The following is a 26,930-nucleotide window of genomic DNA, read 5'->3' as shown; positions in this document are numbered from 1 at the left end:
TATCTCTTTGCACATGTGTGTCTGTGTGCATGTGTGTTTCCGCATATGTGTGCACATGTGTGTCTGTGTATCTCCGCGTGTGTATCTGTGTGTGCATGTGTGGATCTCTGCATGTGTGCGCACATGTGTGTACACATGTATCTGTGTGTGAACATGTGTCCGTGTATGTGTGCCCCTGTGTGCACATGTGTCTGTGCATGCGTGTGTGCATGTGTATCTCCACTGTGCACACACGTGTGTCTTCTGTACGTGCGTATCCACGTGTGTGCGCACATGTCTCTTTGTGTTCGTGTGTGTGCACACATGTATCTGCGTGTACATGTGTGTATCTCTGCGTGTGTGCACATGTGTATCTGTGTGTGTGTGTTCATACACCTGTTGTGCACGTGTCTCTCCAGTCATACCTTCAGCCTTCTCAGTGCCGAGATGCCTCTGTCATCTTAGAACCTCAGGCTCTGGTTGGGTTGCACCTCGGTGGGAAGGAGCCCCCCGTTTCTTTGGGCAGCTGCGTGCTCAGTGCCAGCTGGCACAGGGTGACTGCTGGGGCACAGCTTCATCCTTATGCCTGTGATGCTTCTAACAGGAGACACGGTCTGGCTTTACTGATCACAGAAATTGCCCAGGCCGGAGCCAGCAAGGCTGGATTAGCACCTCCACCCCATGGCGCCAGCTCCCCTGATGGCGTGCTCCCTCCATCACACACGGCTGCCTTCTGCATCGTCACCGCCGGATTCCTGTCTGAATCCTTCCACCAGGCAGGCTTCCTGTGCTCAGTAAGCATTTCCTGAAGGAATGAACGAATGAATAAGTGTGCTCAGTAAGCACTTTATGAATGAATGAATGAATGAATGAGCTCAGTAAGTACTTCCTGAACACATGAATGAATGAGTGTGCTCAGTAAGCACTTCCTGAACAAATGAGTGAATGAGTGAGCTCAGTAAGTATTTCCTAAGCAAATGATGAATGAACTCAGTAAGCACTTCCTGAATGAATGAATGAATGAATGAACTTAGTAAGCACTTCCTGAACAAAGGAATAAATGAATGAATGAGCTCTGTAAGCACTTCCTCAACAAATGAATGAATGGATGGGCTGTTAGTACTTCCTGAATGAATGAATGAATGAATGAGCTCAGTAAGCACTTCTGAAATGAATGGCCCAGCGACCAAATGCACAAATGGCTCCATGTAAACCAAGGGGGTTGGGTGAATGCTGGGTCCTGGCCGCCCAGGGCACCTGTGCTAGGGGTAGGGACCCTGAGCTGCAGGTTTCAGGACCACAGGGATAGTCATTTGCTTCCATTAAAGACCCACCCGAGACTGGACAGCATAACTGTGGGAAGGGGCAGTTACAGTGGCAGGAAGGCCAGCTAGCGTGTTGTTGGGGGTTTGTGGGTATGTGGAGACGACGGGGAGTAAGGCAGCAGCTGCGGGGGACAGAAGCTTCCCAAAAACCCTGGATGTGGGGACTGACCTTTTAGGTTGGCAGTTACAGACTACTTTCTTCGGGATCAGACACAGGTCCGGTTGGGGTGTGTGGTGTGTGGCCAGCAGGTTCCATCCCCCAGGGTGGGACGCTGCTGTTCAGAGGGTGGCGGACCCCTGTGATGGCACTCCCTGTAATCCTCAGTTGTCCCCTCCATCCGTGGGGGCCGTCTGGGGTTCTTGCGTGACACGGCCAGTCAGGTGCAGCCACAAGAGGACCCGGAGCAGAGGCTCAGGAAAACCAGGGTTGTTACACTCCTGGGTCCTAGAGACAGGGGCACGACACGGGGATGCCCCAGGAAGGCCAGGAGGCAGGGAAGGATTCACACCGTGAATGGGCTTTGTTGGGCTTGGCTGGGACAGGCCGGCAGGGCACGGTAAACAATTTAGGACTGGCTAGTTTGAACAATTTTGGTGAGTTTTGAGCAATAAAGGTGGCCCTTCTTGCCTTGCACCAGGGCCCAGGATGATCAACGCTGAGGGTTGCTGCCCCTGGGTGTAGGATCTGACGGGGGAGGCAGGTGGAGGGGTCCTGCTCCTGGGTGCAGGGACAGATGGGGGAGGCAGGGCGGAGGGGTCCTGCCCCTGGGTGCAGGATCAGACAGGGGAGGCAGGGCGGAGGGGTGCTGCCCCTGGGGACAGGGACAGATGGGGGAGGCAGGGTGGAGGGGTGCTGCTCCTGGGGGCAGGATCAGACGGGGGAGGCAGGACGGAGGGGTCCTGATCCTGGGGGCAGGATCAGACAGGGGAGGCAGGGTGGTGGGGTCCTGCCCCTGGGTGCAGGATCAGACAGGGGAGGCAGGGCGGAGGGGTCCTGCCCCTGGGTGCAGGATCAGACAGGGGAGGCAGGGTGGTGGGGTCCTGCTCCTAGGCGCAGGGACAGATGGGGGAGGCAGGTTGGAGAGGTGCTGCTCCTAGGTGCAGGGGGCAGGGGGACAGATGGGGAGAGAGAGCAGAGGAGTGCTGCTCCTGGGGGCAGGGGGACAGATGGGGGAGGCAGGGCGGAGGGGTGCTGCTCCTGGGGGCAGGGCAGATGGGGGAGGCAGAGCGGAGGGGTCCTGCTCCTGGGGGCAGGATCAGACAGGGGAGGCAGGGTGGTGGGGTCCTGCTCCTAGGCGCAGGGACAGATGGGGGAGGCTGGGTGGAGGGGTGCTGCTCCTAGGGGCAGGGGGCAGGGGGACAGATGGGGAGGGAGAGCAGAGGGGTGCTGCTCCTGGGGGCAGGACAGATGGGGAGGCAGGGCTCTGGATGGAGCAGTTTGCACATGGACGTGACTGCCCTGCTTTGCTGTCTCTTAAGAATGGGCTGCCCTGGGAGGGGTGTTCTCCCCAGCCAGAAAGTTTTAAGATGTCAGAACATCATCACCCAGCTCATCCTGGAACAACACGGGTTTGAACTGCATGCGTCCACTTGTACATGGGTGTTTTCCGGTCAGAACCGTGCAGTGTGATGAGTGTGTTGTCCCTTCCGAGCGACTTTCCTAACGACCTTCTCTTCTCTCTGGTTTCCTTTGTTGTGAGAACGCACGACAGGATACATGTAGTGTACGAGGCAAGTGTTCATCGACTGCTATTGGCCAGACTTCTGGTCAAGTTTAGGGAGACTCACAAGTTCTCCTGACGGGGAATTTCAAGGACACAAAGGTCCATGCCCAAACCCCACATCGTTCAAGGGGCAGCTGTACCCTGAAGGTGAACTGCGTGCAGCGTGTGGTGACACTGGCCTTATCCTAAGGGCTCTGCCGGAAGGCACACGTGAAGTGCGTGGTCCGCAGCCACAGCCCGGCTGACGGTGACACAGAGCAGCACTGACAGCCAGCATGGGAGGGCATTGTTTGGGGGAGTCCCACGCGTGCCCGGCTTGGGGGCTGGAGAGGAGGCGCCTGGAGGAGGCCCAGTCCCCCAGTGGAGGTGGCTTTAGGGACACCCGTGGGTAACGTCGGGCAGTGGAGGGAGCGGGCACTCCCCAGTCTGCTTTTGCGCAAAGCAAGTGGTTAACCTCCCTACTCGTGCCAGTGACCCGCGGCCAGTCTCACCTTGTGCGCTTTGGGCAGAATTCGAGATCTGAGCGACGAAGAGCCACTCTTCGTCGAACTGGGAGTGATAAAAGCTCTGGAGTAAACGTGACGGGTTATCCTGGGTCCCCAGGATGTTGAAGCAAGTTTCTCAAGGCCCTTGCTGGGCCGCGCCCTGGTCCGCGGCGTGTCCTTCAGGGTCCCGCGTGGGGCAGGGCTCCGCCGTGCCCACTGGTGGCTGATCCAGTCAGTGATGTTGACACTCTGCAAGAATTAGAGACAAACTTCGGACTTTTCTTTAATGTGAAAGTTTGGGAGAAAATGAATATTCGGTGTACATCAATCCTTACACGGGAGAGCACGTGTCAGTCAGGTGTACGTTCTAAGTACGTCCCGTTTGAGAGCAGTCTCTGGTTTTATTTTGAGTACTGTTTCCCTTTTAATGCGTATTTCAGAAAGCTTGCCAACTCTTGCTTAAATCTTAGCTAATCATTCTTACATTTATGATTCTATTATGAAACTCATTAAGAAAGTATCATTTATTAAATTAACATATTATACTGAACTTTTCTATCTTGTGAAGTGATATAGTGCTATTATCAATTTATTCCTTTATTCCTTGATTACAGACAGTGGTTAAATACCTTGCTTCATTATTGAGATAAAATGGAAAAATAAAACATTGAACATTGTTGAGAAAGCTATGGATAGGTTGGCGGGTACCAGGCAGGCATTTGAACGCAGTCTTTACGGCAAAGATAAAATTCAGAACATGAGATCCCAAGAAATACAGTAACCGTGAGAAATTTAAAGCATCTGTTAAAACAAGATACTCAGAAGTCATCCATTTCAGGATGGAAAGGGGGGATGGCTTGACCTGGCATCTGCTGAGATGGGAGATTTCTCCCCTCTCGCTGGAGCCGTGACTGGTGCGTGTGTGTCTGTCACTGGTGCACTCTGGACGGTTTTCCTGGCGTCAGGCCAAGGTGAGGACAGGGCACGGTCTCTCAGCCACGGCCACCGAGCTTCTGTTTTCAGTAGCACTGTTTCTTGAGTATGATTTCAGGAAGCCTGGCAACCGTCAAGTTCTGGATGATCACTTTTCCACATGTAAGTGTGTTCACCAGAAACCTAGAGAGTGTCGTAAACCTATTCTCTGTTTTCCTCTCAAGCATTTTAAAGTTATGTGGATATTTGGGGTCCCTTCCATTTTTGTGTAGTTCCAGTGAGCATGTAGTCTCGTTGGCCGTGCTCCTTCCCAGTAATGTCCACCCTTTAAAAGACTGCTTTTGAACTAATTGCCTTCCTCATGTCCCAGACTAGCCCCACACACGTTTTGCTTGTCCCCTCAGAGTCCCGCTTTTCCAGGAGACCGTGGTTTCCAGGGATGAGAACATAGGTTCTGACAAATTTGCCTGTAGAATCACAAAGGAGTAAACACTTCTCATCCGCACCAGACAGCTCTCCAGATGTATGGCGTATACTTAGGAGGACTAAATGCACAGCCGCTCCCCCACTTTAAATAAAGTAGACTGTGAACACAAATATTGAGGGGAACCTGTATTACTTGGTGATCCAAGTGAACGTTTTTAAGAGAAAGAAAAACATTCCTGGTATTGATGGGGGGGGGGGGGTAACTTCCTCAGTGGTGTCAAAGGTCATGGGGTGCTTTTTCTGTGCCACCTTTTATAATTCTCTTTTGCTTTTTTCAGAATGGAATATTCTAAAAGAAAATGTTCCTATTTCCTTTCCTTTTTTCATAAGAGCTTTTTCAAATGGAGCACACAGCCGTTTTCCCCTACCGTGAGACTGCCTGGCTAGGAAGTGCTGCAGAGTGCAGCCAGCTGTCCTGCAGGAGCTCACCTGGGGGCGAGGGGGGACTCACCTGCGGGGGCTCACCTGGGGGGGGTCACCCGGAGGAGCTCACCTGCAGGGACTCACCTGCGGGAGCTCACCTGGGGGGCTCACCGGGGGACTTACCTGTGAAGGCTCACTTGTGGGAGCTCACCTGCGTGAGCTCACCTGGGGGCGAGGGGGGACTCACCTGCGGGGACTCATCTGTGAGGGCTCACCTGGAGGAGCTCACCTGCAGGGACTCACCTGCGGGAGCTCACCCGGGGGGCTCACCTGCAGGGGCTCACCCAGGGGACTCACCTGCAGGGGCCCACCTGGGGGAGCTCACCTTCGAGGGCTCACCTAGGAGAACTCACCTGCAGGAGCTCACCTGGGGGACTCACCTGGGAGACTTACCTGTGGGGGCTCACTTGTGGGAGCTCACCTGTGGGAGCTCACCTGCGAGAGCTCACCTGGGGGGCTCACCTGCAGGGGCTCATCTGGAGGACTCACCTGGGGGGGCTCACCTGCAGGGGCTCACCTGGGGGACTCACCTGTGGGAGTTCACCTGGGGGGCTCACCTGCAGGGGCTCACCTAGGAGACTCATCTTCGGGGGCTCACCTGTGTGAGCTCACCTGGGGGCGAGGGGGGACTCACCTGTGGGGACTCATCTGTGAGGGCTCACCTGGAGGAGCTCACCTGCAGGGACTCACCTGCGGGAGCTCACCCGGGGGGCTCACCTGCATTGGCTCACCCAGGGGACTCACCTGCAGGGGCCCACCTGTGGGAGCTCACCTGGGGGAGCTCACCTTCGAGGGCTCACCTAGGAGAACTCACCTGCAGGAGCTCACCTGGGGGACTCACCTGGGAGACTTACCTGTGGGGGCTCACTTGTGGGAGCTCACCTGTGGGAGCTCACCTGCGAGAGCTCACCTGGGGGGCTCACCTGCAGGGGCTCATCTGGAGGACTCACCTGGGGGGGCTCACCTGCAGGGGCTCACCTGGGGGACTCACCTGGGGGGCTCACCTGCAGGGGCTCACCTAGGAGACTCATCTTCGGGGGCTCACCTGGGGGAGCTCACCTGGGAGGGCTTACCTGCTTGCCCTCCAGAAGCTTGCTGCACACCGCACACATGGCATTCTCAGGCTTCTGCTCTAACATCATGTCAAACGGGAAAGCAACTCCTTGAAGTGCTGCCGTTAACGCCTTTGTTAAAAATGGAATATACTCTTCCCTTTGTATGCCCGAATGTGAGATTTAAACCCAGTAATTGCATTGAAGAAGAGTTAACATTTGTAGTGAGTAAACACACACACACACAAGGTCAAAAGGTGCATTTCAGCAAACCAGAGATGAAAGGCTTTTTAAAAATGATGCTTTGCTATGTACCAGCATCCTGAAAGACATAATGATATGGTAAAACCTTGGTTTGCGAGCAAAAATCATTCTGGAAACATGCTTGTAATCCAAAGCACGTCTACATGAAAGTGAATTTCTCCAAAGAAATAATGGAAACTCAGATGATTCGTTCCACACAAAAATATTCATATAAAGATGATTACAATACTGTAATATAATACAAAATAATAAAAATAAACCAACTGACCTGCACTTATCTTTGAAAACCTTCATGGCCAGCATGAGGAAGACCGGAGAGAGGAGGGTTACTATGTAGGATGACTTTCACTGTCACTGACGGAATGACTGCCATCTGTTGGCTCAACGGAATCTTTTTCTTTTGGTGCAGCTTTAACAAGGAACCTATCCAATGACACTTGCCTTTGCCTCCTTTTGAGGATTTCATGGAAACGTGACATTGCATTGACGATCATGCACAATCCTGCAGCAAGAGCGAGAGAGAGAAGAACCACCGGCTCAGTTGTGATCATGTGACGTTTGTTGTCACATACGGCTTGTATTGTAAGACCTCACTCATTTATCAAGTTAAAATTTATTGGAAATGTTTTCTCGCCTCGCGGAACACTCACAGAACAAGTCACTCGCAATCCAGGGTTTTGCTGTACTTTCTTTCCTGCTCTGCTTTTAACATGACTCACTAAGTAGATTTGGCCAGTTGGAAGACATGCTTTGTTTACAGAATTAAGTCCATATTTGCAGGAAACCATCAAGCGGTTCGTCGAGTACATGTTTCATTCATAACTCTGTAGGCTCTGAGTAGCAGTGAGAGTTTAAGTGGCTGTACAACATGTTGTTAGGCCTGAAATAGCTGGCTACTTCTGTTTAAATAAACTACGAACTCTTTTAGCGACAGGAGAGTCCATGTGACTGCTTCCATGCACCGTGGCCACATTGTCCCCTAGAACTGCAGTGTTGCTGTGTGCATGTGGTGGACCGAGGGCTTGTTTGTCTCAGCACAGCTGTGCGGACCTGAAGGTCAGGCACCCCACAGAGTCTCATTCCCGACTTTATTGTGTAGTCTCAACACTGAGATAGAGTGAGGCATGTGACTGAATCTTCCAGCAATATTAGTTGCCAGAAAGTAATTGTTATTTTGTTATACATTGCTCTTTAAAGCTGATTTTTTTTAAATTAAAGTGATATTTTTACAAAGACGTTATGCTTTAAGTTCTGGCAATTGAAAGCATCAGATGTGCATTTATTAGCAAAATGATTTCATTCTGAGATACCTGGATAGTTAGATTGGGTTCAGATTTATTAGTTAAAATTCTCATTGAAGACAAAACTCCCCCTTGACATTGAGAAACCCATCATGACATCTCTTAGATCATCTGTTCTTGTGCCTATTGATGGTGCACTTTGTAAGTAACTCATGGATCACGGACAGTAGGACATAAAGCCAGCATTTCCAGTGTTCAGTATCCTCGTCGATCCCAACGACTGTCAAGAATTGTGTACCAAGTACTCATTCTCCTGTGACAGTGCTGTACCAAGGAGCGGGGGTAGGAAAGAGTCTCTCGAGCACCTCCAGCTTCTGGAGAGCCAGCGTGCCACGGTGCAGTAGCCAGATGCCCACCTTGTCCTGAGAAGCACCTAGTCCCGCGGGAAAGGACGTTTTTGCTTATGAGGTTTTAACACCTGCTAGCGTAGGAGAGAAATCACGTTCGCCACTTGGGTTTACGAGATTCTTAACGCAGCTTAGCTTAGGGTGCTGAAAGGTTTTCTTTCTGTTCTGGCTGTTGGACCACTGGGTTGAATTTGTTTGTTTGTTTTTAGTGTTTATTTTTTGAGACAGAGAGAGACAGAACATGAGTGTGGGAGGGGCAGAGACAGAGGGAGACACAGAATCAGAAGCAGGCCTCAGTCTCTGAGCTGTTAGCACAGAGCCCGACACGGGGCTCAAACCCATGAACCGTGAGATCATGACCTGAGCTGAAGTTGGACCCCTAACCGACTGAGCCAACCAGGTGCCCCACTGGGCCCAGTTTTAAAGGCAAAGTTAGGGGAACTGTGTCTGTCATTTGCTAAAATGTAAACTGAACAGACCTTCTCGACCTTTGTGAATCGGCACATCTGAATCTGCACTGTTCTCCCTCCACCTCCACATGGTCACATGGGATTTAAAGCTGAAGTGCAGAACTTTTATATTTAAGTTGTGTTTGTGTTTACATTTGTCTTCAAGCCTTGAGTATGCGGCCTCTTTTCCTGCGATCTGAGGTTGTCTGGAGGCTTGTTCACAGTGGCTCAGGTCACTGATGATCACCCCAGGTTTCCAGCCACCGGCATCCTAGACAGACGAGGCGCACTGCATGTGCCCCTGTTCCTCACAGGCACGCCCAGGCCCTTCTTCTGACACCGGCTGCTTGTACACGATGAGGCTGGAGCCGCTCGTGGTGTCGGGAAGTGGCCCTGGGCATAAAACATGGGGTGGGAAAGGCGAGTTCAGTTCTGCGTCATTGAAATAACAAGTGCTGTGTGTAAACACCAGCGTGGGTGTGGAGGTTCGCCCTTTAGTGGCTGGTGGGAAGTGTGTGAGGGGGAGAGGCACCCCGGAGAGCCCTACTCGTGGGTGAGGTGGGAGGGCCACATGTGGTAGGTGCAACCACATCTGTCACACAGCCATGCCTGTCTCAGTGCTGCCATGTCGGGGCGTTTCTGCCCATCTTGTGATGGGAAGTGCTGGGGCTCAGCTAGCCTTAACCCGGGGTCCTACCTAACAGGGGCCGAACAGAACATTCCTCTCTGTCCTTTAAGGAATCACACGGCGATGGAATTTCTAACTGATATCATTGAGTACCACGGAACATTTTTTTTTTAATGTGCAAAACAAGCTGCTTCTCCCCACAATCCAGTTTGGGTGCTGCTCCGAGACACCCTGCCTGTGAACGTGTTCTGCAGAAGGCTCTGGGAACACTTCCCCTCAGCAGATTGTACTGGAAACACGCTTTGTGCCAGGTCCTATGCCAGTGAAGATTTTGTAGAACATTCAACAAAAGTGCATGGGGAATCTTTTACTGCTAGGACCTGTGGCCTTAGATGGTTGTGTCACTAGCACGGACGGTTTTCCTTCCTCCCTGGAAGCCACCAGGCCACACAGGCTCCCAGTGCCGGCCCGGTTTTAGTAGATTATCTGAGGAGCCATCAGAGTGGAGGGCACCCTTTCATATTTTTAAACCCTAATTGTGTTTTTATAACTCGGCCAGGTCAGTGGGAGTCATTTCTAGTAGGGACACTGCCTGAGAGTGTGATGAGATTGGGAGGGTCTGTGACTTCAGGGTCCTGTCCCTGCCGAGGGCCACCCACTTCCAGTCCCCATGCGCCCAGCGATGGAGGGATCTGGAAGCTGGCCTGCCTGCCCCGAGCGCACTGACTCTGCCTCTGACTGCTGGCCGCCCCAGAGCAGCTCTCTCCTTCATGCACCCGTTTCTACATTTACCAAGGTTAAAACAAACTTACTTTATTACGCTTTCCCTCACCTCTTCCAAGATGCCGTTTTGAGATTCAAGCCCGTTCTTTATCCACATTATATCCGGACAGAAATGCTTATTCATTATGACAGCTTTCTCCCCGGTTAAAGCAGAATGTCAACTAAAATAAACAAAGTGGAAAATCTCCCTGTACTTGCTGGAACCAGGCTTGTCTTCCTAAGCGCGGCGGGGAGTGTGTGTGGATGCACTTCCCCGGGGAGTGTCCTGTGCTGTGGGCCCCCCGGGCCCTGCTCTGTCTGCCTGGCTCCACCCCTCGCCCCGAGCTATTCTGTGATCCTGTCTAGGGGGACACTTTGCATCCAGGACCTGGACCCCAAATTCGGAGACTGGTTCAGTCTGTACTTTACACAATTTCAAAGAGAGAGAACATTGCAGGGAAGAAAGACTACTTGTAAACCCAGTCATAAACACCTGAGTTCCTATGCTCCACTCTCCAGGCCTGCTGCCCTCTCTTCCCAGCCTGGCTCCTGTCCCCACACCTGTGGACATCCAGGCTGCTGGTCCTGTAGGGAGTGGGTCCTCTGATGGACCAAGCTGGGGGGTCCCCTGATGGAGAGTGCTAGGGGCCCTTGGAAGATGGTGCTGGAGTGTCCTCTGATGGACGGTCCCAGGGGTTCCTCTGATGGACAGTCCAGGGGGGTCCTCTGATGGACGGTCCTGGGGGGGGTCCTCTGATGGACGGTCCTGGGGGGGGGGTCCTCTGATGGACGGTCCTGGCGGGGTCCTCTGGTGGACGGTCCTGGGGGGATCCTCTGATGGACGGTCCTGGGGGTGTCCTCTGATGGACAGTGCAGGGGTTTCCTCTGATGGACAGTTCTGGGGGTCCTCTGATGGATAGTGCAGGGGGGTCCTCTGCTGGATGTTCCTGGGGGGTCCTCTGATGCATGGTCCTGGTGGGATCCTCTGATGGATGGTTCTGAGGGTCCTCTGATGGACAGTCCTGGGGGGGTCTTCTGATGGATGTTCCTGAAGGTCCTCTGATGGGCGGCCTTGGGGGGGGATCGTCTGATGGACAGTATAGGGGTTTCCCCTGATGGACAGTCCTGGGGGATCCTCTGATGGATGGTCCTGGTGATCGTCTGACGGATGGTCCTGGGGGAGTCGTCTGATGGACAGTGCAGAGGTTTCCTCTGTTGGACAGTCCTGGGGGGTCCTCTGATGGATGGTCCTGGGGATCCTCTGATGGACGGTCCTGGGGGTCCTCTGATGGATGGTCCTGGGGATCCTCAGGGAACAATGCTGGGGGATCCTCTAGGGGATAGTACTGGGGGTCCTTGAGGGGACAGTGCTGGCAAGGCTTCAGGGGATGGTGCTGGGGGTCCTCGGGGAACAGTGCTAGGTTGTCCTCACGCACATTCCCTTTTCTCTCTGGTGGTAATATCAGGCTTTGTCTTTATTTTAGGTAAAATCCATTTGCAATTTAAATGAACCCCCGTGAATAATTCTTTCTTTTCTTTTTCACTTGTAGTGTTCGTGGAGAAAGTTCTGAGGAGGCTTTTCCCTAGTGTTCCCTGTGGCCAAGAAAAGAGGGTACCCGTGGCTCCAGCTTCTGGAAACCCAGCCGAGAGGGTGGCCACTACGGACCTCAGGGGCAGGAGTGCCCCCACCTTGACAGGTGAGGGGCTTATGGGGGGAGGGGCGGGGGGGTCAGTGACCTGGCAGTTGTCATGTTTTGCCCTGGAGCAGGCTGCTCTGGCCTGGCTGTCAGGGGTGGTGACCCTGCACGTCCTGTATCTGGCAGTGCAAGGTCACTGTGCCCACACTGTGGACTTCAGCGTGCTCAGTGCAGAGAGAAGCTGGTGCTGGCACCTCCGTTAAAGACCAGCTTGAGTTCACTGTGCTGGGCAGAGACTGTCCTCGCCCCGGTGCAGGTGCGGAAGCAGTGTGAAGAGCTGTGGCCGGGGCGCGGGGAGGACCGCTTGTGAGAGCCAGGGAGCACGGGGCAGTGGCTGGGGCACGGGGAGGACCCCTGGCCATTTCCATGTCGTTGTCCACACCCAGGAGAAGTGAAAACACATGTTGCACAAACATTTTCACGTGGGTGTTCGCAGCAGCAATGTGTCCTTACCGTTGTCCGTGCCACCGTCCACACTGTTGTCCTCACCATCGTCCACTCCCTTTTCCATGCCATTGCCCACACCACTGCCTGCACCGTTGTCCACACTGCTGTCCACGACACTATCCAGCTCCTGCGCCAAGCAAGTGCCCAGGGTCCTGCAGGCTTACTTTGCTCAGCTGCTGGTCCCCCGTTTGCAAAAGGAGGACCTACCAGGCATAGACACCACCACGGTGTGCCCACCAAAGGGACGGTTGGGAATACTGGTCTCACAGAAAGAAAGCGCATTATTCTAAGGACACGCAACACATCTCTTTCCAAGTCACGTATTTGACATTCCTTTGCCTTCAGCAAAATTGAAGGAAACAGTTGAGTTATCAGCCGATCGTTAGAAATAGCTTTGTGAAGGGACGCCTGGGTGGCTCAGTTGGTTAAGTGGCTGACTTCAGCTCAGGTCACGATCTCATGGTTCGTGAGTTCAAGCCTCGCATCAGGCCCTGTGCTGACAGCTTGGAGCCTGGAGCCTGCTTTGGATTCTGTGTCTCCCTCTCTCTCTGTTCCTCCCCCACTCACACTTGGTCTCTCTCTCAAAAATAAAGATTAAAAAAATAGCTTTGTGAAGGGGCATCTGGGTGGCTCAGTTAAGCATCCAACTCTTAGTTTCGGCTCAGGTCATGATCTCACAGTTTGTGGGTTCAAGTCTGCTTGGCATTCTCTCTGTCTCTCTCTCTCTGCCCCTCCCCTGCTCACGCACTCTCTCTCTCTCTCAAAATAAATAAGCTTTAAAAATCTTTAATAAAAAGTAATAATTTTGTTTGATGATGGATTTCTCTGTGATTTTTGGTATATTATTTACAAAGAATTCAATGAATCAAGTAATATTGCTATTTTTAAAAAGCCACCTGCCGTCTTCTACCTATTTTTGTGTTCAGAGTTTCTGAGCAGTTACCTCTGTAAATGAAAACGGGTAGTGTTCCTGTAGGACCCTGTCTCGTAGCAGTGATACATGTGCTTCCACACTCCTTCCCTCTCAGCAGAGAATCTTGGCCCAAGGGACTTGCTCTGTAGTGGGTAATGATTAAAAGCAGTAATTGTTACTTTGATCAATTGCCTTTTACTAATTCTAATAATGTAGAAAAAATTATGTTTACCATCATAGACATTTTTTAAAGAAGACGGCTTATTTGAGAAGCATGATGCGATAAAGTTATTATATTAGGGCAAACCTGTGGGGGAGTTGGAGTTCCAGAGGACAGAAGGGTGAATGAGCCAAGAGCTTGATCACGTATCTTATTTAAGTGGCTGTGGTGCGTTGGATCCCCCTTAGACACAGCACAAGTAAGTCTTCCATATGGCGGCTCTCAAGCTCTATAACTTGTATGTACGGAGGCACCAGTTTTAAAACTTGTTTTTAGGGAATACGTGTGCCAGAGCAATGCCCACCTCCATGCTGACAGGCGGGCTAGCAGGTGGCTGGGCGTCGGTCAGGTAGGTTCGTGCTGTTGAATCTGGGCTTTTTATGGGTCCGTGAAAATCAGTATGTGGAGACACATCTATGAATGCCTGGAGATGTCATGAAAACAGACAAAGCTCTTTGGTAAAAACTGCAGTTTTCCATTAAGATGTGAATATTTTCTTATAAAATCTTGATGATACGACAGCTGTCTCGGAACCCCTTCTACCCAGGTCTTTTACTTCTTAACCTTTGCCACTTCCCTGAAAGCCTGCTGTTGTATAAAAAAAATGTAACAAATGGAGCTCAAGGGCCTTATACCCAGTGAGTAAGTCAGGCAGAGAAAGACAGGCGCAGCATGATCTCACGTTTCCGTGGACGCTGAAAACCTCAAACTGAGAGAGAATGGACAGAGGTTGCTGGGGGCTGGGCTGGGGGACGGGGAGATTATGGTCACGGGAACCGACCTAAAGTTATAAGGGGGATAAGTTCTGGGGGCTAATGTACAGCGTGAGGACTACAGTTAGCGATTCTGTACTGTGTACCCAACAGTTCCTGAGAATAGATGTCGTACTTATGTGAGGGGAGTGGCCATCACCTTGCAGTGTTTAAGTTGTCACATCAGTACACGGTACACCCTGAGGTTTCACAGCGTAAGTGAAGTCTTCGAACACCCTCCAGCCACGTCTCCCTCTCGTCTCCCCAGAATTTGGAAGCCCCGGTTCCCATGTAGTTTCATGCTTGCTGATACAGTGTGTATACTTTAGTATATATGTGTGATTCCTAGGGGGCTTGTGAAACTTTATATTGATGATGGCGATTGCTGTCTATGTAGCCGCTGTCCTGTGCTGTTGTGTGACTGTATCGGGATGTACCCCCCACCTCTAGTGTCTAGCAATCTGAGTTTTCGGAGCCTCGTGTGGTTTCCTCCACAGCTCTCCTTCGAGTTTCTGAGCTTCTTGGGTCTCTGGGGTTGTGATTTTCATCACGTGGGGAATGTTCCCTGTTTCTTAGAGGGCTTCAAGTTTATATACGAGGCCACCTGACATTGCCCCACAGCCTACAGATGCCCTGTTGGTCCCATGCCTTGTCCTTTTCTGTGGGTTTTGTTGGACTTCCATGGGGCTAAGATGTTCTTACATCTCAGCCGGCTGGGTGCGCGTGGCCAGGCAGCAAGGCAGAAGTCCACGTGGCCGCGGAAGCTGCCGTCTGTCATCCAGTGGTGCCCCATGGAGGTCGGAAGGGGCCACCTCCCCTGTGCTCCTGCCCACCCTCCCAGCTCTGTCTGGCCCTTCCCTGAGGTTGCTCTGTCCAGTGCCAGGCTGTGAGCCCCAGCCCCCGCCTGGCAGCTCCTCACAGGGGCACCCCACATCACGCTCAGCAGAACACGCGAGGGTCTCCCCCTAGAGCCCTGGGCTCGCTCAATGCAGCCCGCTTCTCCCAAGGACGCTGCCCCTGGCCTGCAGGCGTTGGGCCTCCCTGGACCCCTGCTGCCAGGCCCCACCCCCAATCCTCGAGCTCACTCCGCCCCAGGCCAGCATGGCCACAGTCTCATGGCTGGTTCCCTTCCTCAGAGATCAGCATCTGGAACTTGTTTCATCAGGTTGGCCTGTCTTTGTGGTTGTTCTGGGCAGGATGGTGCACGCTTCCCACCACCCCGTCTTGACTGGAGAAGCACATCGTACGTTCTTCTGGCTTTTCTAGAAGTAAGGATACGCTGGGTCACCATCGACCTCTCCTTTACACACGGGCGTTTCCCAAGCACGTGTCCCCAGAGAAGTAGCTTCAGGTTTATTGTTCATTTTGCCAACTTGCCTGTCAGACGTGCGCCACTCAAGTGACCTGCTGGCTCCTGTTTCCCCGGGTCCTACTCAACAGTTATTCCTGTTGACTCAAGCTGACCCTTGAACGAGCCAGGGGTCGGGATGCCACCCTCCGGGCAGTTGGGACTCCCAGAAATTTACCTACTGTTGACCAGAAGTCTTACCAATAACACAGTCAACTAACACATGTCTATATATGTATTATATACTGTATTCTTACTACACAGTCAGCTAGAGACAAGGAAACATCATTAAGAAAATTATAAGGAAGAGAAAATCTATTCATGTTATGTTCTCTACGTATCAAAATAAATCTCCATATCAGTGGACCCCAGCAGCTCAAACCCATGTTGTTCACGTGGAGGGAGCCTGCACCTCATTCTACTGATGGTTAGTGAGGTAAAGAGCTCGGCGGCTTGCGCATGTGCGTAAACCATACTGTTTGCCCGTGTTCCTCTTGGGTTTTTTTTGGAGTTTATCTTACAGATTTCATTTCTTTTTGTATTCCAAATCCCAATTCTTGGCCAACCGTACACCTTCTCTCCATGGATTATCTTAATTTTTGAAAACAATAATGTGTTCTATTGTTTAGAAGTTCATAGAATGTGGTTTCTCAGTCTTTCAGTCTGTGGTTTGTGCTGTTTGTGTCTGGCTTAAGAAGTCTTCCTTGTGGCGCCTGGGTGGCTCAGTCGGTCAAGCGTCCAACTCTTGATTTCAGCTCAGGTCACGATCCCAGGGTCGTGAGATGAGGCCCTATGTCGGGCTCCGTGCTGGGCGTGGACCCTGCTTGGGACTCTCTCTCCCTCTCATATGCTCATACAGCATTATGTCCGTGGCAGACACCGCCCCGTCCCTCCCCGTCCCTATAAATGTCGAAGCCCAGAGCTCCTCTCCCTTCTCCGCTCTGTGTAGGTACCAGCCGTCAGCCCATCCTGAATCTGACCCCTTCCCAAAGGAAATCATTTGCTTGACTGATGTACTTCCCTTACCTCTTAGGAGGAAAGCCTGCCTGAGTTGCATGGGCACAAGTATTGGTGGCCCCGAGACTTCCAGAAAGGGTAAAAGAACTCTATTTGAGGTGCAGGAGGAGGGGCCAGTGATACCAAGATGGCAAAGATTGTGCAGAAAATGATCTGACCCCTCACCCAGCCTCAAAACTCCATTAAAATAGCTCACCTATTGTCCACATGAAACCTGCAACAGATGTTTACAGCAGCTTTGTTCGTAATTCCCAAAATGTGGAAGCAACCACGACTCCCTGCAGTGGGTAACGGGTACACTGAGGTCAGTTCAGACCCTGCAGCGGGTGGCAGGTTTGCTGAGGTCCGTTCACACCCTGGAATGTTTCATGGCCTTCAAGCCGTGAAAAGACACAGAGGAGCCTTAAATGCAGATCTAAGTGAAAGAAGGCTGTCTGAGAAATCTACAAACTGCATGATTCCAACTACATGACATTCCGGAAAAGGCAAACCAGGTAGACAGGGAAAACGTGAGTGGTTGCCAGAGGCTGGGGGCGGGGGATGGCCAGGCGGAGCACAGAGGGTTTTTAGTGATGTGAGTACAGGGAATCCTGCATTGTCCAGACCCACAGAATGCACAACACCAGGAGTGACCCTCACGTGGACTGTGGACCCTGGGTGATGACAGTGTGTCCGTGTCGGATCTCTGACTGTAACAGATGTGCCCTCTGATGGGGGTGGGGGGTGCCCATACTGTTGGGGGGGCAGTGTGTGTGTGCAGAGGGGTATAAGGGAAGTCTCTGTACCTTTCTCAATTTTGCTCTGAACCTAAAACCTCTAAAAATGTAAAGTCTTGAGTATTTTCTTAATTACTCAGCTCTCGAGGTGCTTGGGGGTGAGTGGACACTTTGTAGAAAAGGAGGATGCTGAATTTTGTGTCTGGAGTGACAGGGACAAAGGACAGGTAGGAGCCGGGCCCAGGACCGGGGCCAGAGCAGGGAAGACAAGGTGTCCCCTCCAGGACTCGTGGGGGCTCTAGGAGGGCTCTGGGCCGACCGTACCGTGTGGTCGGGGGTCAGAGCCAAGTTTTGATCATTCTACCGGAGACAGGAAGGCGGAGCTTACAGCCTGTTACTTGTGTGGGGGCTGAAAGTCTGAATTCTGAACACCTAATGGCCACACCTGCTGTGTGTGTAATGGAAGGAAGGAACGAAACCAGTTTTTGATGGTGGCACGTGGTGTGAGGACACTGTGACAAACGTCTCTCCTTCGGTCAGTGACGGCATTTACTTGAACGTTTCAAAGCCTGGCTGTGCTGCCGGCTCTGTTCTGAGATGCTGGGTCGGACACCCGGAACCGGCTCGCACGACCGTGACCACCATTAGGAAATACAGGGGTCAAGTGTGCAAGCTTCTGAAAGCGCGTCTCCGTCACGGACAGGCCGAGGGGCCAGGGGACCCTGTAGGGACGCCTGTACATCTGAGCTCCTGTCCCGAACACGTCTTCCTCCTCACGAAGTCTGTGCTGCTCCTCAGGCACAAGACAGAGTCATGGCCCCGGGCCTCTCCTCCGGCCGGCTGCCCCTGTGTCCTGTGCTCGCTTCCCTCGTGGCTCTCTGTGTGGCCATGAGCACCGTGTTTCTGGCTCCCTCCCGGGCAGAGATGAGGCTGCCGTGTATCACAGTGTCCGGTGCCCCGCGGGAGGCGCTCGGTGACCTCAGTGTGAGCCACTCCAGGTCTGAGTAAGGAGCTAAAAGGACAGGACGACCAGGCACGTGTTGGCGACCACCCCAGAATGGGCTCCATTTGAGTCACGCGGGTCCCCGGAACTCCCCCCAACTGCACCACTGCCCCCACACTCTCTCTGCTCACACTCCGAGTTTATTCAGAGTTTGTTCCTGTGCGTGGTCCAGTGACAGAAATGACAGTGCAGCACGGGGACCAGGGTCCGTAGTGTCATACTGCCGTGTGCTGACAGATGGTGACCGTGCCTCTCACAGGAGCAGGGCACTGTGCGTACAGTGGTCGAGTCCGTATGTGGTACGCGTGAACGGATACAACACGCTGTGTCAGCTGTACGCGAATCAACTGTGGCCAATGCCACCCGATGTCGGAAAGAGAATGGGAGGAGGCGGGGTGGTGGGGATGCCGTTCTGGACCACGTGTATCAAGAGCCAGCAAAAAAGGTGCTCATCCTTCGGACCAGCAGTTCATCTCCAGGACTTCGTCTGAAGGAACTCCGTGGTCAAGTGTGCAAAGTTTGTGCAACAAGGACGGTCGTAGAAGCTGTCTGTGATAGTGAAAATTTAGAGTCAATCTCCATGTGCGAAATCTAGGACAGTGGTTGAATTATAATTAAATTATGATTTGCCAAAACGCGGCATATTATGTAGCCGTTAAAAGATCGTGTAGATGTAAATATATCTTAATATATTTCCTCATCATATTCTATTAACTTCTGAATGATATGATACACGTAACATACAAATGTGTGATTATCAAATGCATGTGGCAAGATCCCATTAAGGTGTGTGTGTACACAGCACATGTGGGTTGTTCGCACGCCTGGAGAAATCCCAGATTGTGCACCAAAACGTCAAGAGATTCATGTTGTAACAGTGGAAGGTATGCTCTGTAGAATATTGTTTTTTCTGCTTAGTTATACTTTTACATCATTGTAAACCACAGAGGTTAGTTAATCACGGATCCTTCCTTTCTCCTGGCTGGATCTTGGGCTGTCCTGCTGCTCTGGCCAAGTGCTTGGTGTCCTGAGATCAGTGCTGACAGCAGTGGCTGGGCTTTGTGACCTGTTGGGTTTCGTGTCTCCAGTGGATGTGGTTGGGGAAGGGCCAGGGCCAGTGAGGGTCTCATCACAGTATGCCATGTTCACAGCCCTCTTGTCTCCTGCAGGTGGAGACTCCAAGGTCCCTCCTCGAAGGCGGCTCTACACGGCGAGTTTGCCTCCTGAGGGGTACGTCCCAGCCCCCCCAGAGCCGCAGGCCAGCCCGGCCTCCGAGGACAGCTCAGGCAGCGATGACGCGGGAAAAGGATGCCCCCTCTCAGGTGAGGCGTGATTCTGCAGCTTAACTTCACCCAAATTTACCACGACAGGGCCGGGGGAGCAGGTCACTGGACGGATACCCAGTGGGCTCGTTTGTGTCCTGCAATCATGAAAAGTGATGTCACAAAATTCATAGCGACAGGAAAACAGACTTGAGGCAGGAGGAGATTTAGCTGGGACCCGACCGTGGCCGTAATCACTCGTGCTGCTATTAAATGCGTCACACGTTAATGGTAGTTGTTGTGGTTTAAGTAGAACTTTTTTCTTGATTTTCCATTTTATTCAGCATTTCTGAGATTGTATATCAATTTTGTAATGATGGAAATAACTTGCTTTGCCTCACTTTTGTGAAAGAATTGAATGTCTGTCTTGCTTTTGTGGTTGAAGGTCGCGTGAACAAAAGACATACATGCTTTGGTGGATGTTACGTTAAATCCGCAAATAGAGGTTTCACCCAGACGAGTTTCAACAAGTATAAACTCAGAAACTCTATCCTACAAATGTCAAGAGAATGTGGTTTCCTTGTACATTGATCTTTCCATGTCTCTAATTAAAGGACCAGAAACCATAAAACCAAAAATGGGGTAGGTGAGGAATAATCTATTCATCTTTTCAAACCCTGTTGAAAATCTTTGGAATGTGATTAGTAGGTAAAGGGATTATTTCATTAGGAAATTTAACCGTGTTCTTACGAGGATGAATTACTTTGGGGAGCACACTTCACCGTGTGCTCAGTCTATTCAGTAAAAACCATGTGTCCCGTGCCGCTGTGCTCAGTCAGTTCTGGTTCACCCACAGCTGCACACAGTCGGCCCTGCCGAGGAGGCCAGCACGGGCTGGGCCACGTGAGGGACCCCAGTGCCAGAGGCTTGAGTCTGTCCTGTGACCGGTAGGCTCCGAGCTGTAGGGATACCCTCCTAGGAAGTCGAGGTGTTTGTACGAGGTGGACGGATGCCCTGCGGGAAGCCAGCCAGCTGGCCCTGTGGTGCCGCCCTGACAGCTGTGCACTGACGAGAGCAAAAGAGAAAAGACCAGGGAAACTGAGGACCTGGGATGCATTCCTTTTAAGCTCCATGGTCACCTCATAGTTCAACGCAAATTGTATACCGTTGACTGAAGCGTTATCACAGGGCATGTCTCTATGAGGTGTTTGTCAGGAAAATTTGTTAGTTTGTCTCTTCCTCTGTTACCTGTTGTGGGCGTGGCCATTGTGGAGAGAACCTTCCGTGGGTCTTCCTTTCCCCGGGAAGGGAGTGATGATGTGGGGGATGGTACTTGGCCCATCACCCACCAAGGAGAGAGTGGACGGGTCTGTACCCGAGATCAGTTCTGTCCACGTTGCTCTGTCCACTGAGACTCGCCCTCACCTTCCGTCTGGGCTCCCATCGACTTGGGCCCTGATGCTGTGTGGCCGGCCGTCTGCCACTCGGGTCTGCAGTTCCTCACCGGCTCCACCCACCTCCATGGGGACCACGGCTTGGCTTTAAGAGGCGGCTCTTTCTAGAGGCCCTGTGAGTCCAGGGTCCTATGTCCACTTTTCCAGAAGAGCTTTGAATACAGATCCAGGCCTGGGAAGTCCTTATCTTTCACTTTTGAACACTTGTAACTGACGTCTAAATGTTTCCAACTACTTTGTTTACTCCCTGTTCCTTGTCAGCCCAGGAAGCAGGGTGTTGGAGGTGATACAGTTGGAGAAGGCCTCCCACCAGTGGTCTCTGAAATGAAAGGCCGTGCTGTGCTGTGCAGTGGGCGTGTGGGCTGGGGTCTCGCCGAGGCCTGGGGCCCACGCTGCTGCACAGCCACACCTAGCTCCCTGTGGGGCCAGAGGACGCGCCAGGCAGAGGTGTGCAAACTTGGAAGCTGGGAGGAATCCTGAATCTTTTCATTTGCGATTTTAAGCAAAGAGAACATGAGAACTGAGATTGGAAAAAGAAGAAAAAGTCAAATCGTTACTGTTTTCCAAAGAACCACTTTAGACTTCCATTGTGAATACCCAGGACCAGTAAGTCAATTACATAGTGACTTAGAGAACACTTAAGGAGAAAAGGGGTGACCCTGTCTTGCCTTTGTGCCCACTTGTGGCCGCTGGGCCTGCTGCTGCCTGCATGCTCTGGGCACCCTCACCAGGACTCCTGCAGGACAGAGCTTCGGCCCAGAGCACACGGGAACCGAGGCACGTCCAGGTGTGGTAGCAGAGCCAGAGTCCCCAGGCCGCCTGGGGAGCTGGCGGGAAGCCCTGGTCCTAGTCGCCCCACACCACCCTTGGGAGCACTCGTCAGGGTCACCCCGCACCACCCCGGGGAGCCCTGGTCCTGGTCGCCCCACACCGCCCTTGGGAGCACTCGTCAGGGTCACCCCGCACCACCCCAGGGAGCCCTGGTCCTGGTCGCCCCACACCGCCCTTGGGAGCACTCGTCAGGGTCACCCCGCACCACCCCGGGGAGCCCTGGTCCTGGTCGCCCCACACTGCCCTTGGGAGCACTCGTCAGGGTCGCCCCGCACTGGCTCCATTGCAGGTGTCCCCTGGCCCTGGGGTAAATCTGCACTCGGGGCTTGTGAAGTGTTGTCATTAGATCTGTTCCAGGCACACGGGTTTGCTGTAGAGACAAGAATGTGCTCTTGTCAACCCAAGTATCAACTGTGTGCTCCTTGCTCTCTGTGCGGCCTTTTTCTGTCCTGTAGGTAGTGTCTGAGTGTAACAAATACAGACTTTGAATTCTTTTAGGCTTAATATTGGTTAGGAATGGGCGGGTGGGTGGGAGCTGTCGGGAGAGGAAGTAGTGTAATCAGACTAGATGTGTACCGTCGGCCTGTAGGACCCCCTTGCATGTGAGTCACTTCAGTACCTTCTACAGCTTTAGATAAAGAGAAATCCGTGCTCCCTGTGCTCCTTACTGCCTTAGACACCCCAGCTCTTCCCATCTTGCTCACACAGTGTTGCATGTTGTTCTCAAGAAGCTGGTAAATGTGTCCATTACCCCTGGAGCGGCCCACCGTGTCCAGTACCTGTGGAGTGGCCCGCTGTCCTGTTCTTGGTTGTTTGTGTCGCTGTCCCAATGCTGAGGACACCTTCCCCAGCCTCAGGACAGCTGGGGCCTCAGGGGAAAGGGCCCCAGGTCTGCAGCACCACGTCCTGTGCGAGGGATCCTTCTGTCCTCTGGACTCACTTACCTCACCTGCCTCATGGCGGTAACAGCCCGGACTTGTGTGCCAGTTAAAGTGGGTTTACTGCAAAATTGGGCCAACATAAGCACAGCCAGCTTTTGTTCCCTGAGACACCGGAGCCTGGACTTGAGTCTTTAGTCAACGTTGGGAAGTGAGGGCAGTAATTACTTATAGAAACAGCCCGTGAGGAAAGTCTGCTCTCTGAGTTCATAATCACCAGTGGTTTCGGCCATATGGACGTGGTTTTGTTCAGATGAATCTGCAAAGTCGTTAACATTAAGTCTTGCGATCATTATTCTAATAACATACACGAAAGGAAATACTGACCTCGTGGCTTTTGGAAGCAGGAGCTAACTGCACGGTTCCCTGCAGACTCACTGTGAGCCAGGCATCTGTCCCTTCCGTGTATTGGCAGGTGGCTTCAGACTTGTCGCCTGTGTCTGGGCTGAGGGAAGCCCCACCCCTGGCTTCCTTGAGGCCTCCGAGGGCATCACTGTAGCACGTAGCCCAGCGCCCCACCTCGTTTGACTACCAAGTGAAGTTTTTACCAAATGCAGATGGAGGCAAGGGGGAGGCCTAGGAAGGCACTTGGCCAAAACCTGCTGACCAGGGGCCACGTCCCACCTGCTTGAGGGTGCGTCAGGTGGCTGGGAGGGTCAGTGGAGGTGGGGTCGATCTGCTGACGACCTGAGCACCCTCACCAGACGTGAGGTGGAACAAGCTGCCAGCCCCTGGAAGGCTTTCGTGCATCCTTGGGCCCCTGAGAGGCTGGAGCTCTTGTGTGCGCTCACGTTGTGTTCCTCTGGTGGCTGACCAGTGCACCTGAAGCTCTGGGTCCCTCCTCAGTGAAGTGAGCCAGCACAAACCTGATGAATGTTTGGTCATGGGCCCCGTGGCACAAGGTGTCAGAGTATAATTTTGAAATCATGTGCTGATGCACTCAGGTCACCTCTTCAGCCACGTTTGTTCTGTTTGCCCTTAATTTTCTTAAAGTAGAGCCACTGACTTTCCAGCCATCGTTGGCATATACTCATAAGAAATTTGGATTCGAGAAATATGTAGATTTCTACTTTAGCTTCAAGTGAATGCATCGCAGTAATAGAATGAATTGTAAATTCTTTTATTAGATATTGATTAATAGTTATTCAACTAATAAACGTTATAGAAGGAGACCCTAAGAAAAGAAGGTAGGACATTATTTCAGACAAGGACATCTGTTGTCACACCACATGTACTCAACGCAGCATGGGAAGTCCTGGCCAGATCAGTCGGGCAAGAGGAAGGAATAGAAGGCATCCAGATTGGCAAGGAAGAAGCGAAACTCACTATTTGCAGATGACGTGATATTACATAGAAGAAATCCTAAAGGCTCCACAAAAAAATTGTTGGAACTGATAAATTCAGTAAGGATGTAGGATACATAGTCAGTATACAGAAGTAAGTTTCGTTTCTATACATTGACGACAAACTGTTAGAAGTAGTCAGGGAAACAGTCCCATGTACACCTGCATCAAGCAGAATAAAATATCTGGGAATAAACTTAACCAAGGAAGTGAAAGGCCTGATAAAACACTGATGAAAGAAACTGAAGACAAACGGAGAAACCTTCACGCTCATGGGCTGGAAGATTAATATTGTTAAAGTGTCCGTACTGCCCAAAGCAGTCCACAGAGTCAGTGTCAACCCTATCAAATTACCAATGGCATTTTTCAAAGAAATAGGACAAACGATCCTAAAATCCATATGCAACACAAAACACCCTGAAGAGGCAAAGCAATGCTGAGAAAGAAGAACAAAGCTGGAAGCAACACAATCGCAAGTTTCAAGTTCTATTACAAAGCTGTGATAGTCGAGTCAGTGTGGTACTGCCACAAAACAGACACGTAGATCAGTGGAACGGAACAAAGAGCCCAGAAATCAACCAGCTATATGGTCAGTGAATCTGCAACAAGACAGGCAAGAATACACAAATGGGGAAAGACAATCTCTTCAACAGATGGTGTTGGGAAAACTGGACCCCTTTCTTACACCATACGCAAAAATAAATTCAATATGGATTAAAGACCTAAATATGAGATCTGAAACCATGAAAATGCTAGAAGAGAACATGGGGGAAAGCTCTTTGACATAGTTCTTGTCAGTGATTTTTTGGATTTGACACCAAAAGCAGAGTCAATAAAAGCAAAACATAAACTATCTGGACTATACCAAGATAAGAACCTTCTGCACAGTTAAGGAAACCACTAACAAAACAAAAAGGCAGCCGAGGGAATGGGAAAAATATTTGCAAAGCCTATGTCCAATAAGGGGTTAATATCCCAAATATATAAAGAATTTATACAACAGTAGCCCAGGAACGAAAAATCTAATTAAAAAATGGGCAGAAGACATGAATAGACATTTAGACACTTTTCCAAAGAAGGCCTCCAGATGCAACGGACCCATGACAAGATGCTCAGCATCACTCCTCATCAGGAAAACACAAATCAAAGCCACAAGGAGATCCCACCTCACACCTGTCAGAGTGGCTACAGTTAACAACTCAGGGAACAACAGAGGTCGGCCAGGGTGTGGAGAAAGGGGAGGCTTCTTGCTGATGGTGGGAATGCAAACTGGTGCGGCCGCTCTGGAGAGCAGTGTGGAGGCTCCTCACACAATTCAAAGAGCCACATACGACCCAGCAATTCCACTTGTGGGCACAGAACCTCAGGGAGTGGAAACAAGATCACCGAGAGAAACCTGTCCCCGTGTTCACTGCGGGTGGTTCGCAAAAGCAACACGTGGAAACAGCCCCTCGTGTCTGTGGAAGGCTGGGTGGATGAAGTCGCCATCGTGTGAACGTACACTAGATGTTGATCAGCAGGAGAAAGAAGGAAATCCTGCCATTTGTGACCACACACATGGACGTGGAGGCGAGTGAGCCACGTCTGAGGGAGAACGTGAAGTCCCGCATGGCATCCCTTATGTGTGGAACCTAAACAAACAAAAGGCCAAGTCCTAGAAAGAGAGCACCGGGGAGGGGTTGGGAGAAATGGGACAGGCGGGTAATGGGCACAGATTGCAGCTCTGACAGGAGAGGAGTCCGGGCTGTTTGAGAAGAGGACGGTCACACCCTGTGCGGCAGGCAAGGACAGACACAGGGCGTGCAGTGACGGTGAGCAGGACCACGTGAGTCCCATCAGAAGCCCAAGCACCGGCCCCACCGGTGCATGCCGCCAGTGCGGGAGATGCCAGGAAGAGGGACGTGTGGGGGTCTGAGGCCCGAGTTCTCCAGCCCTCTCGGCCACCTGACCGGCCTTCTGAGCGTGGGGGTCACGCTTCTCTCGTCTGTGTGATGAGGGGTTTGAACTAGACAGTTCTCTGAAGACTGTGCCACTTTGAAACGTTAGTGCACTTGTATTTCCTTGAATTGACTGTCCCGTAAAGTAATAACAGATAAAGAGTAGCCATGGAAATACTTTTAACTCTGCAGCAGTGTCTTGGAGCCACCAGTGAGGGGGTGTGCCAGCATAACACGCGATACCGGTAGACGGGGGGCAAACTGTTCAGCAGACAGTGTATTCTGGGGAGACCAGCATCAGCCAGACGGACAGCATGACGTCGGAGAGCAGGGAGCGAGGGAAACACGAGGCGGCACCGGGCTGAGCCCCGTGGGGCCACCCTGCCCTCAGCACGCGGTCCCTGTAGACTGACAGCTGGTCCCCCGCCCGGCTGTTGTGGACGGCAGGGTCCCCACCCCACTGCCTAGCCTGTCCGCGCACTGCAGATGGTGCTGAGCACTGTCGAGAGGTTTCCTGAGGCTTCAGGGAAGGGAGGTGCAGACAGACCACGTTCTCCCGGGTGGCGGCCTGTGACCTTCCTGTAGCACCAGCCGCCAGGTCACTGCACTCTCCCGTGTCTACACGGACACAAATTTGGTTTCACGTGGGACTTCACAAACCCTTCCTAAGAGCAGTTGACACCCTCTAAGTTATTCAGGAGATAGGGAATGAACAGTAAACGGGGACAAGTTGTGTGGTTATTGCAGACTTCAACCCAGGTCATAATCTCGCAGGCCGTGAGTTCAAGCCCCATGTCAGGCTCACTGCTGTCGGCACAGAGCCTGCTTCAGACCCTCTGCCCCTCTCTCTCTCTGCCCCTCCTCCGCTTACACTTTCTCAGAAATAAAGAAAAG

At 52.0% G+C, this 26,930-nt stretch overlaps 1 protein-coding gene across 1 annotated transcript in view; it reads left to right on the top strand.

The window, feature by feature from the left end:
• The window catches only part of ERICH1 (glutamate rich 1), a 50,722-nt gene that overhangs the window by 5,679 nt on the left and 18,113 nt on the right, over window positions 1-26,930 (top strand). The window contains exons 2-3 of the mRNA XM_043557184.1: window positions 11,709-11,855; window positions 19,441-19,593. Of these exons, the coding sequence (XP_043413119.1) occupies window positions 11,709-11,855; window positions 19,441-19,593 (300 nt within the window). The remainder of the gene's footprint in view (window positions 1-11,708; window positions 11,856-19,440; window positions 19,594-26,930) is intronic.

The sequence above is a fragment of the Prionailurus bengalensis genome, chromosome B1 (assembly GCF_016509475.1).
Source record: "Prionailurus bengalensis isolate Pbe53 chromosome B1, Fcat_Pben_1.1_paternal_pri, whole genome shotgun sequence".
Lineage (NCBI taxonomy): Eukaryota > Metazoa > Chordata > Mammalia > Carnivora > Felidae > Prionailurus > Prionailurus bengalensis.
The sequence above is the reverse complement of the archived record's forward strand: the minus strand, read 5'-3'. Positions and strand labels throughout refer to the sequence as shown.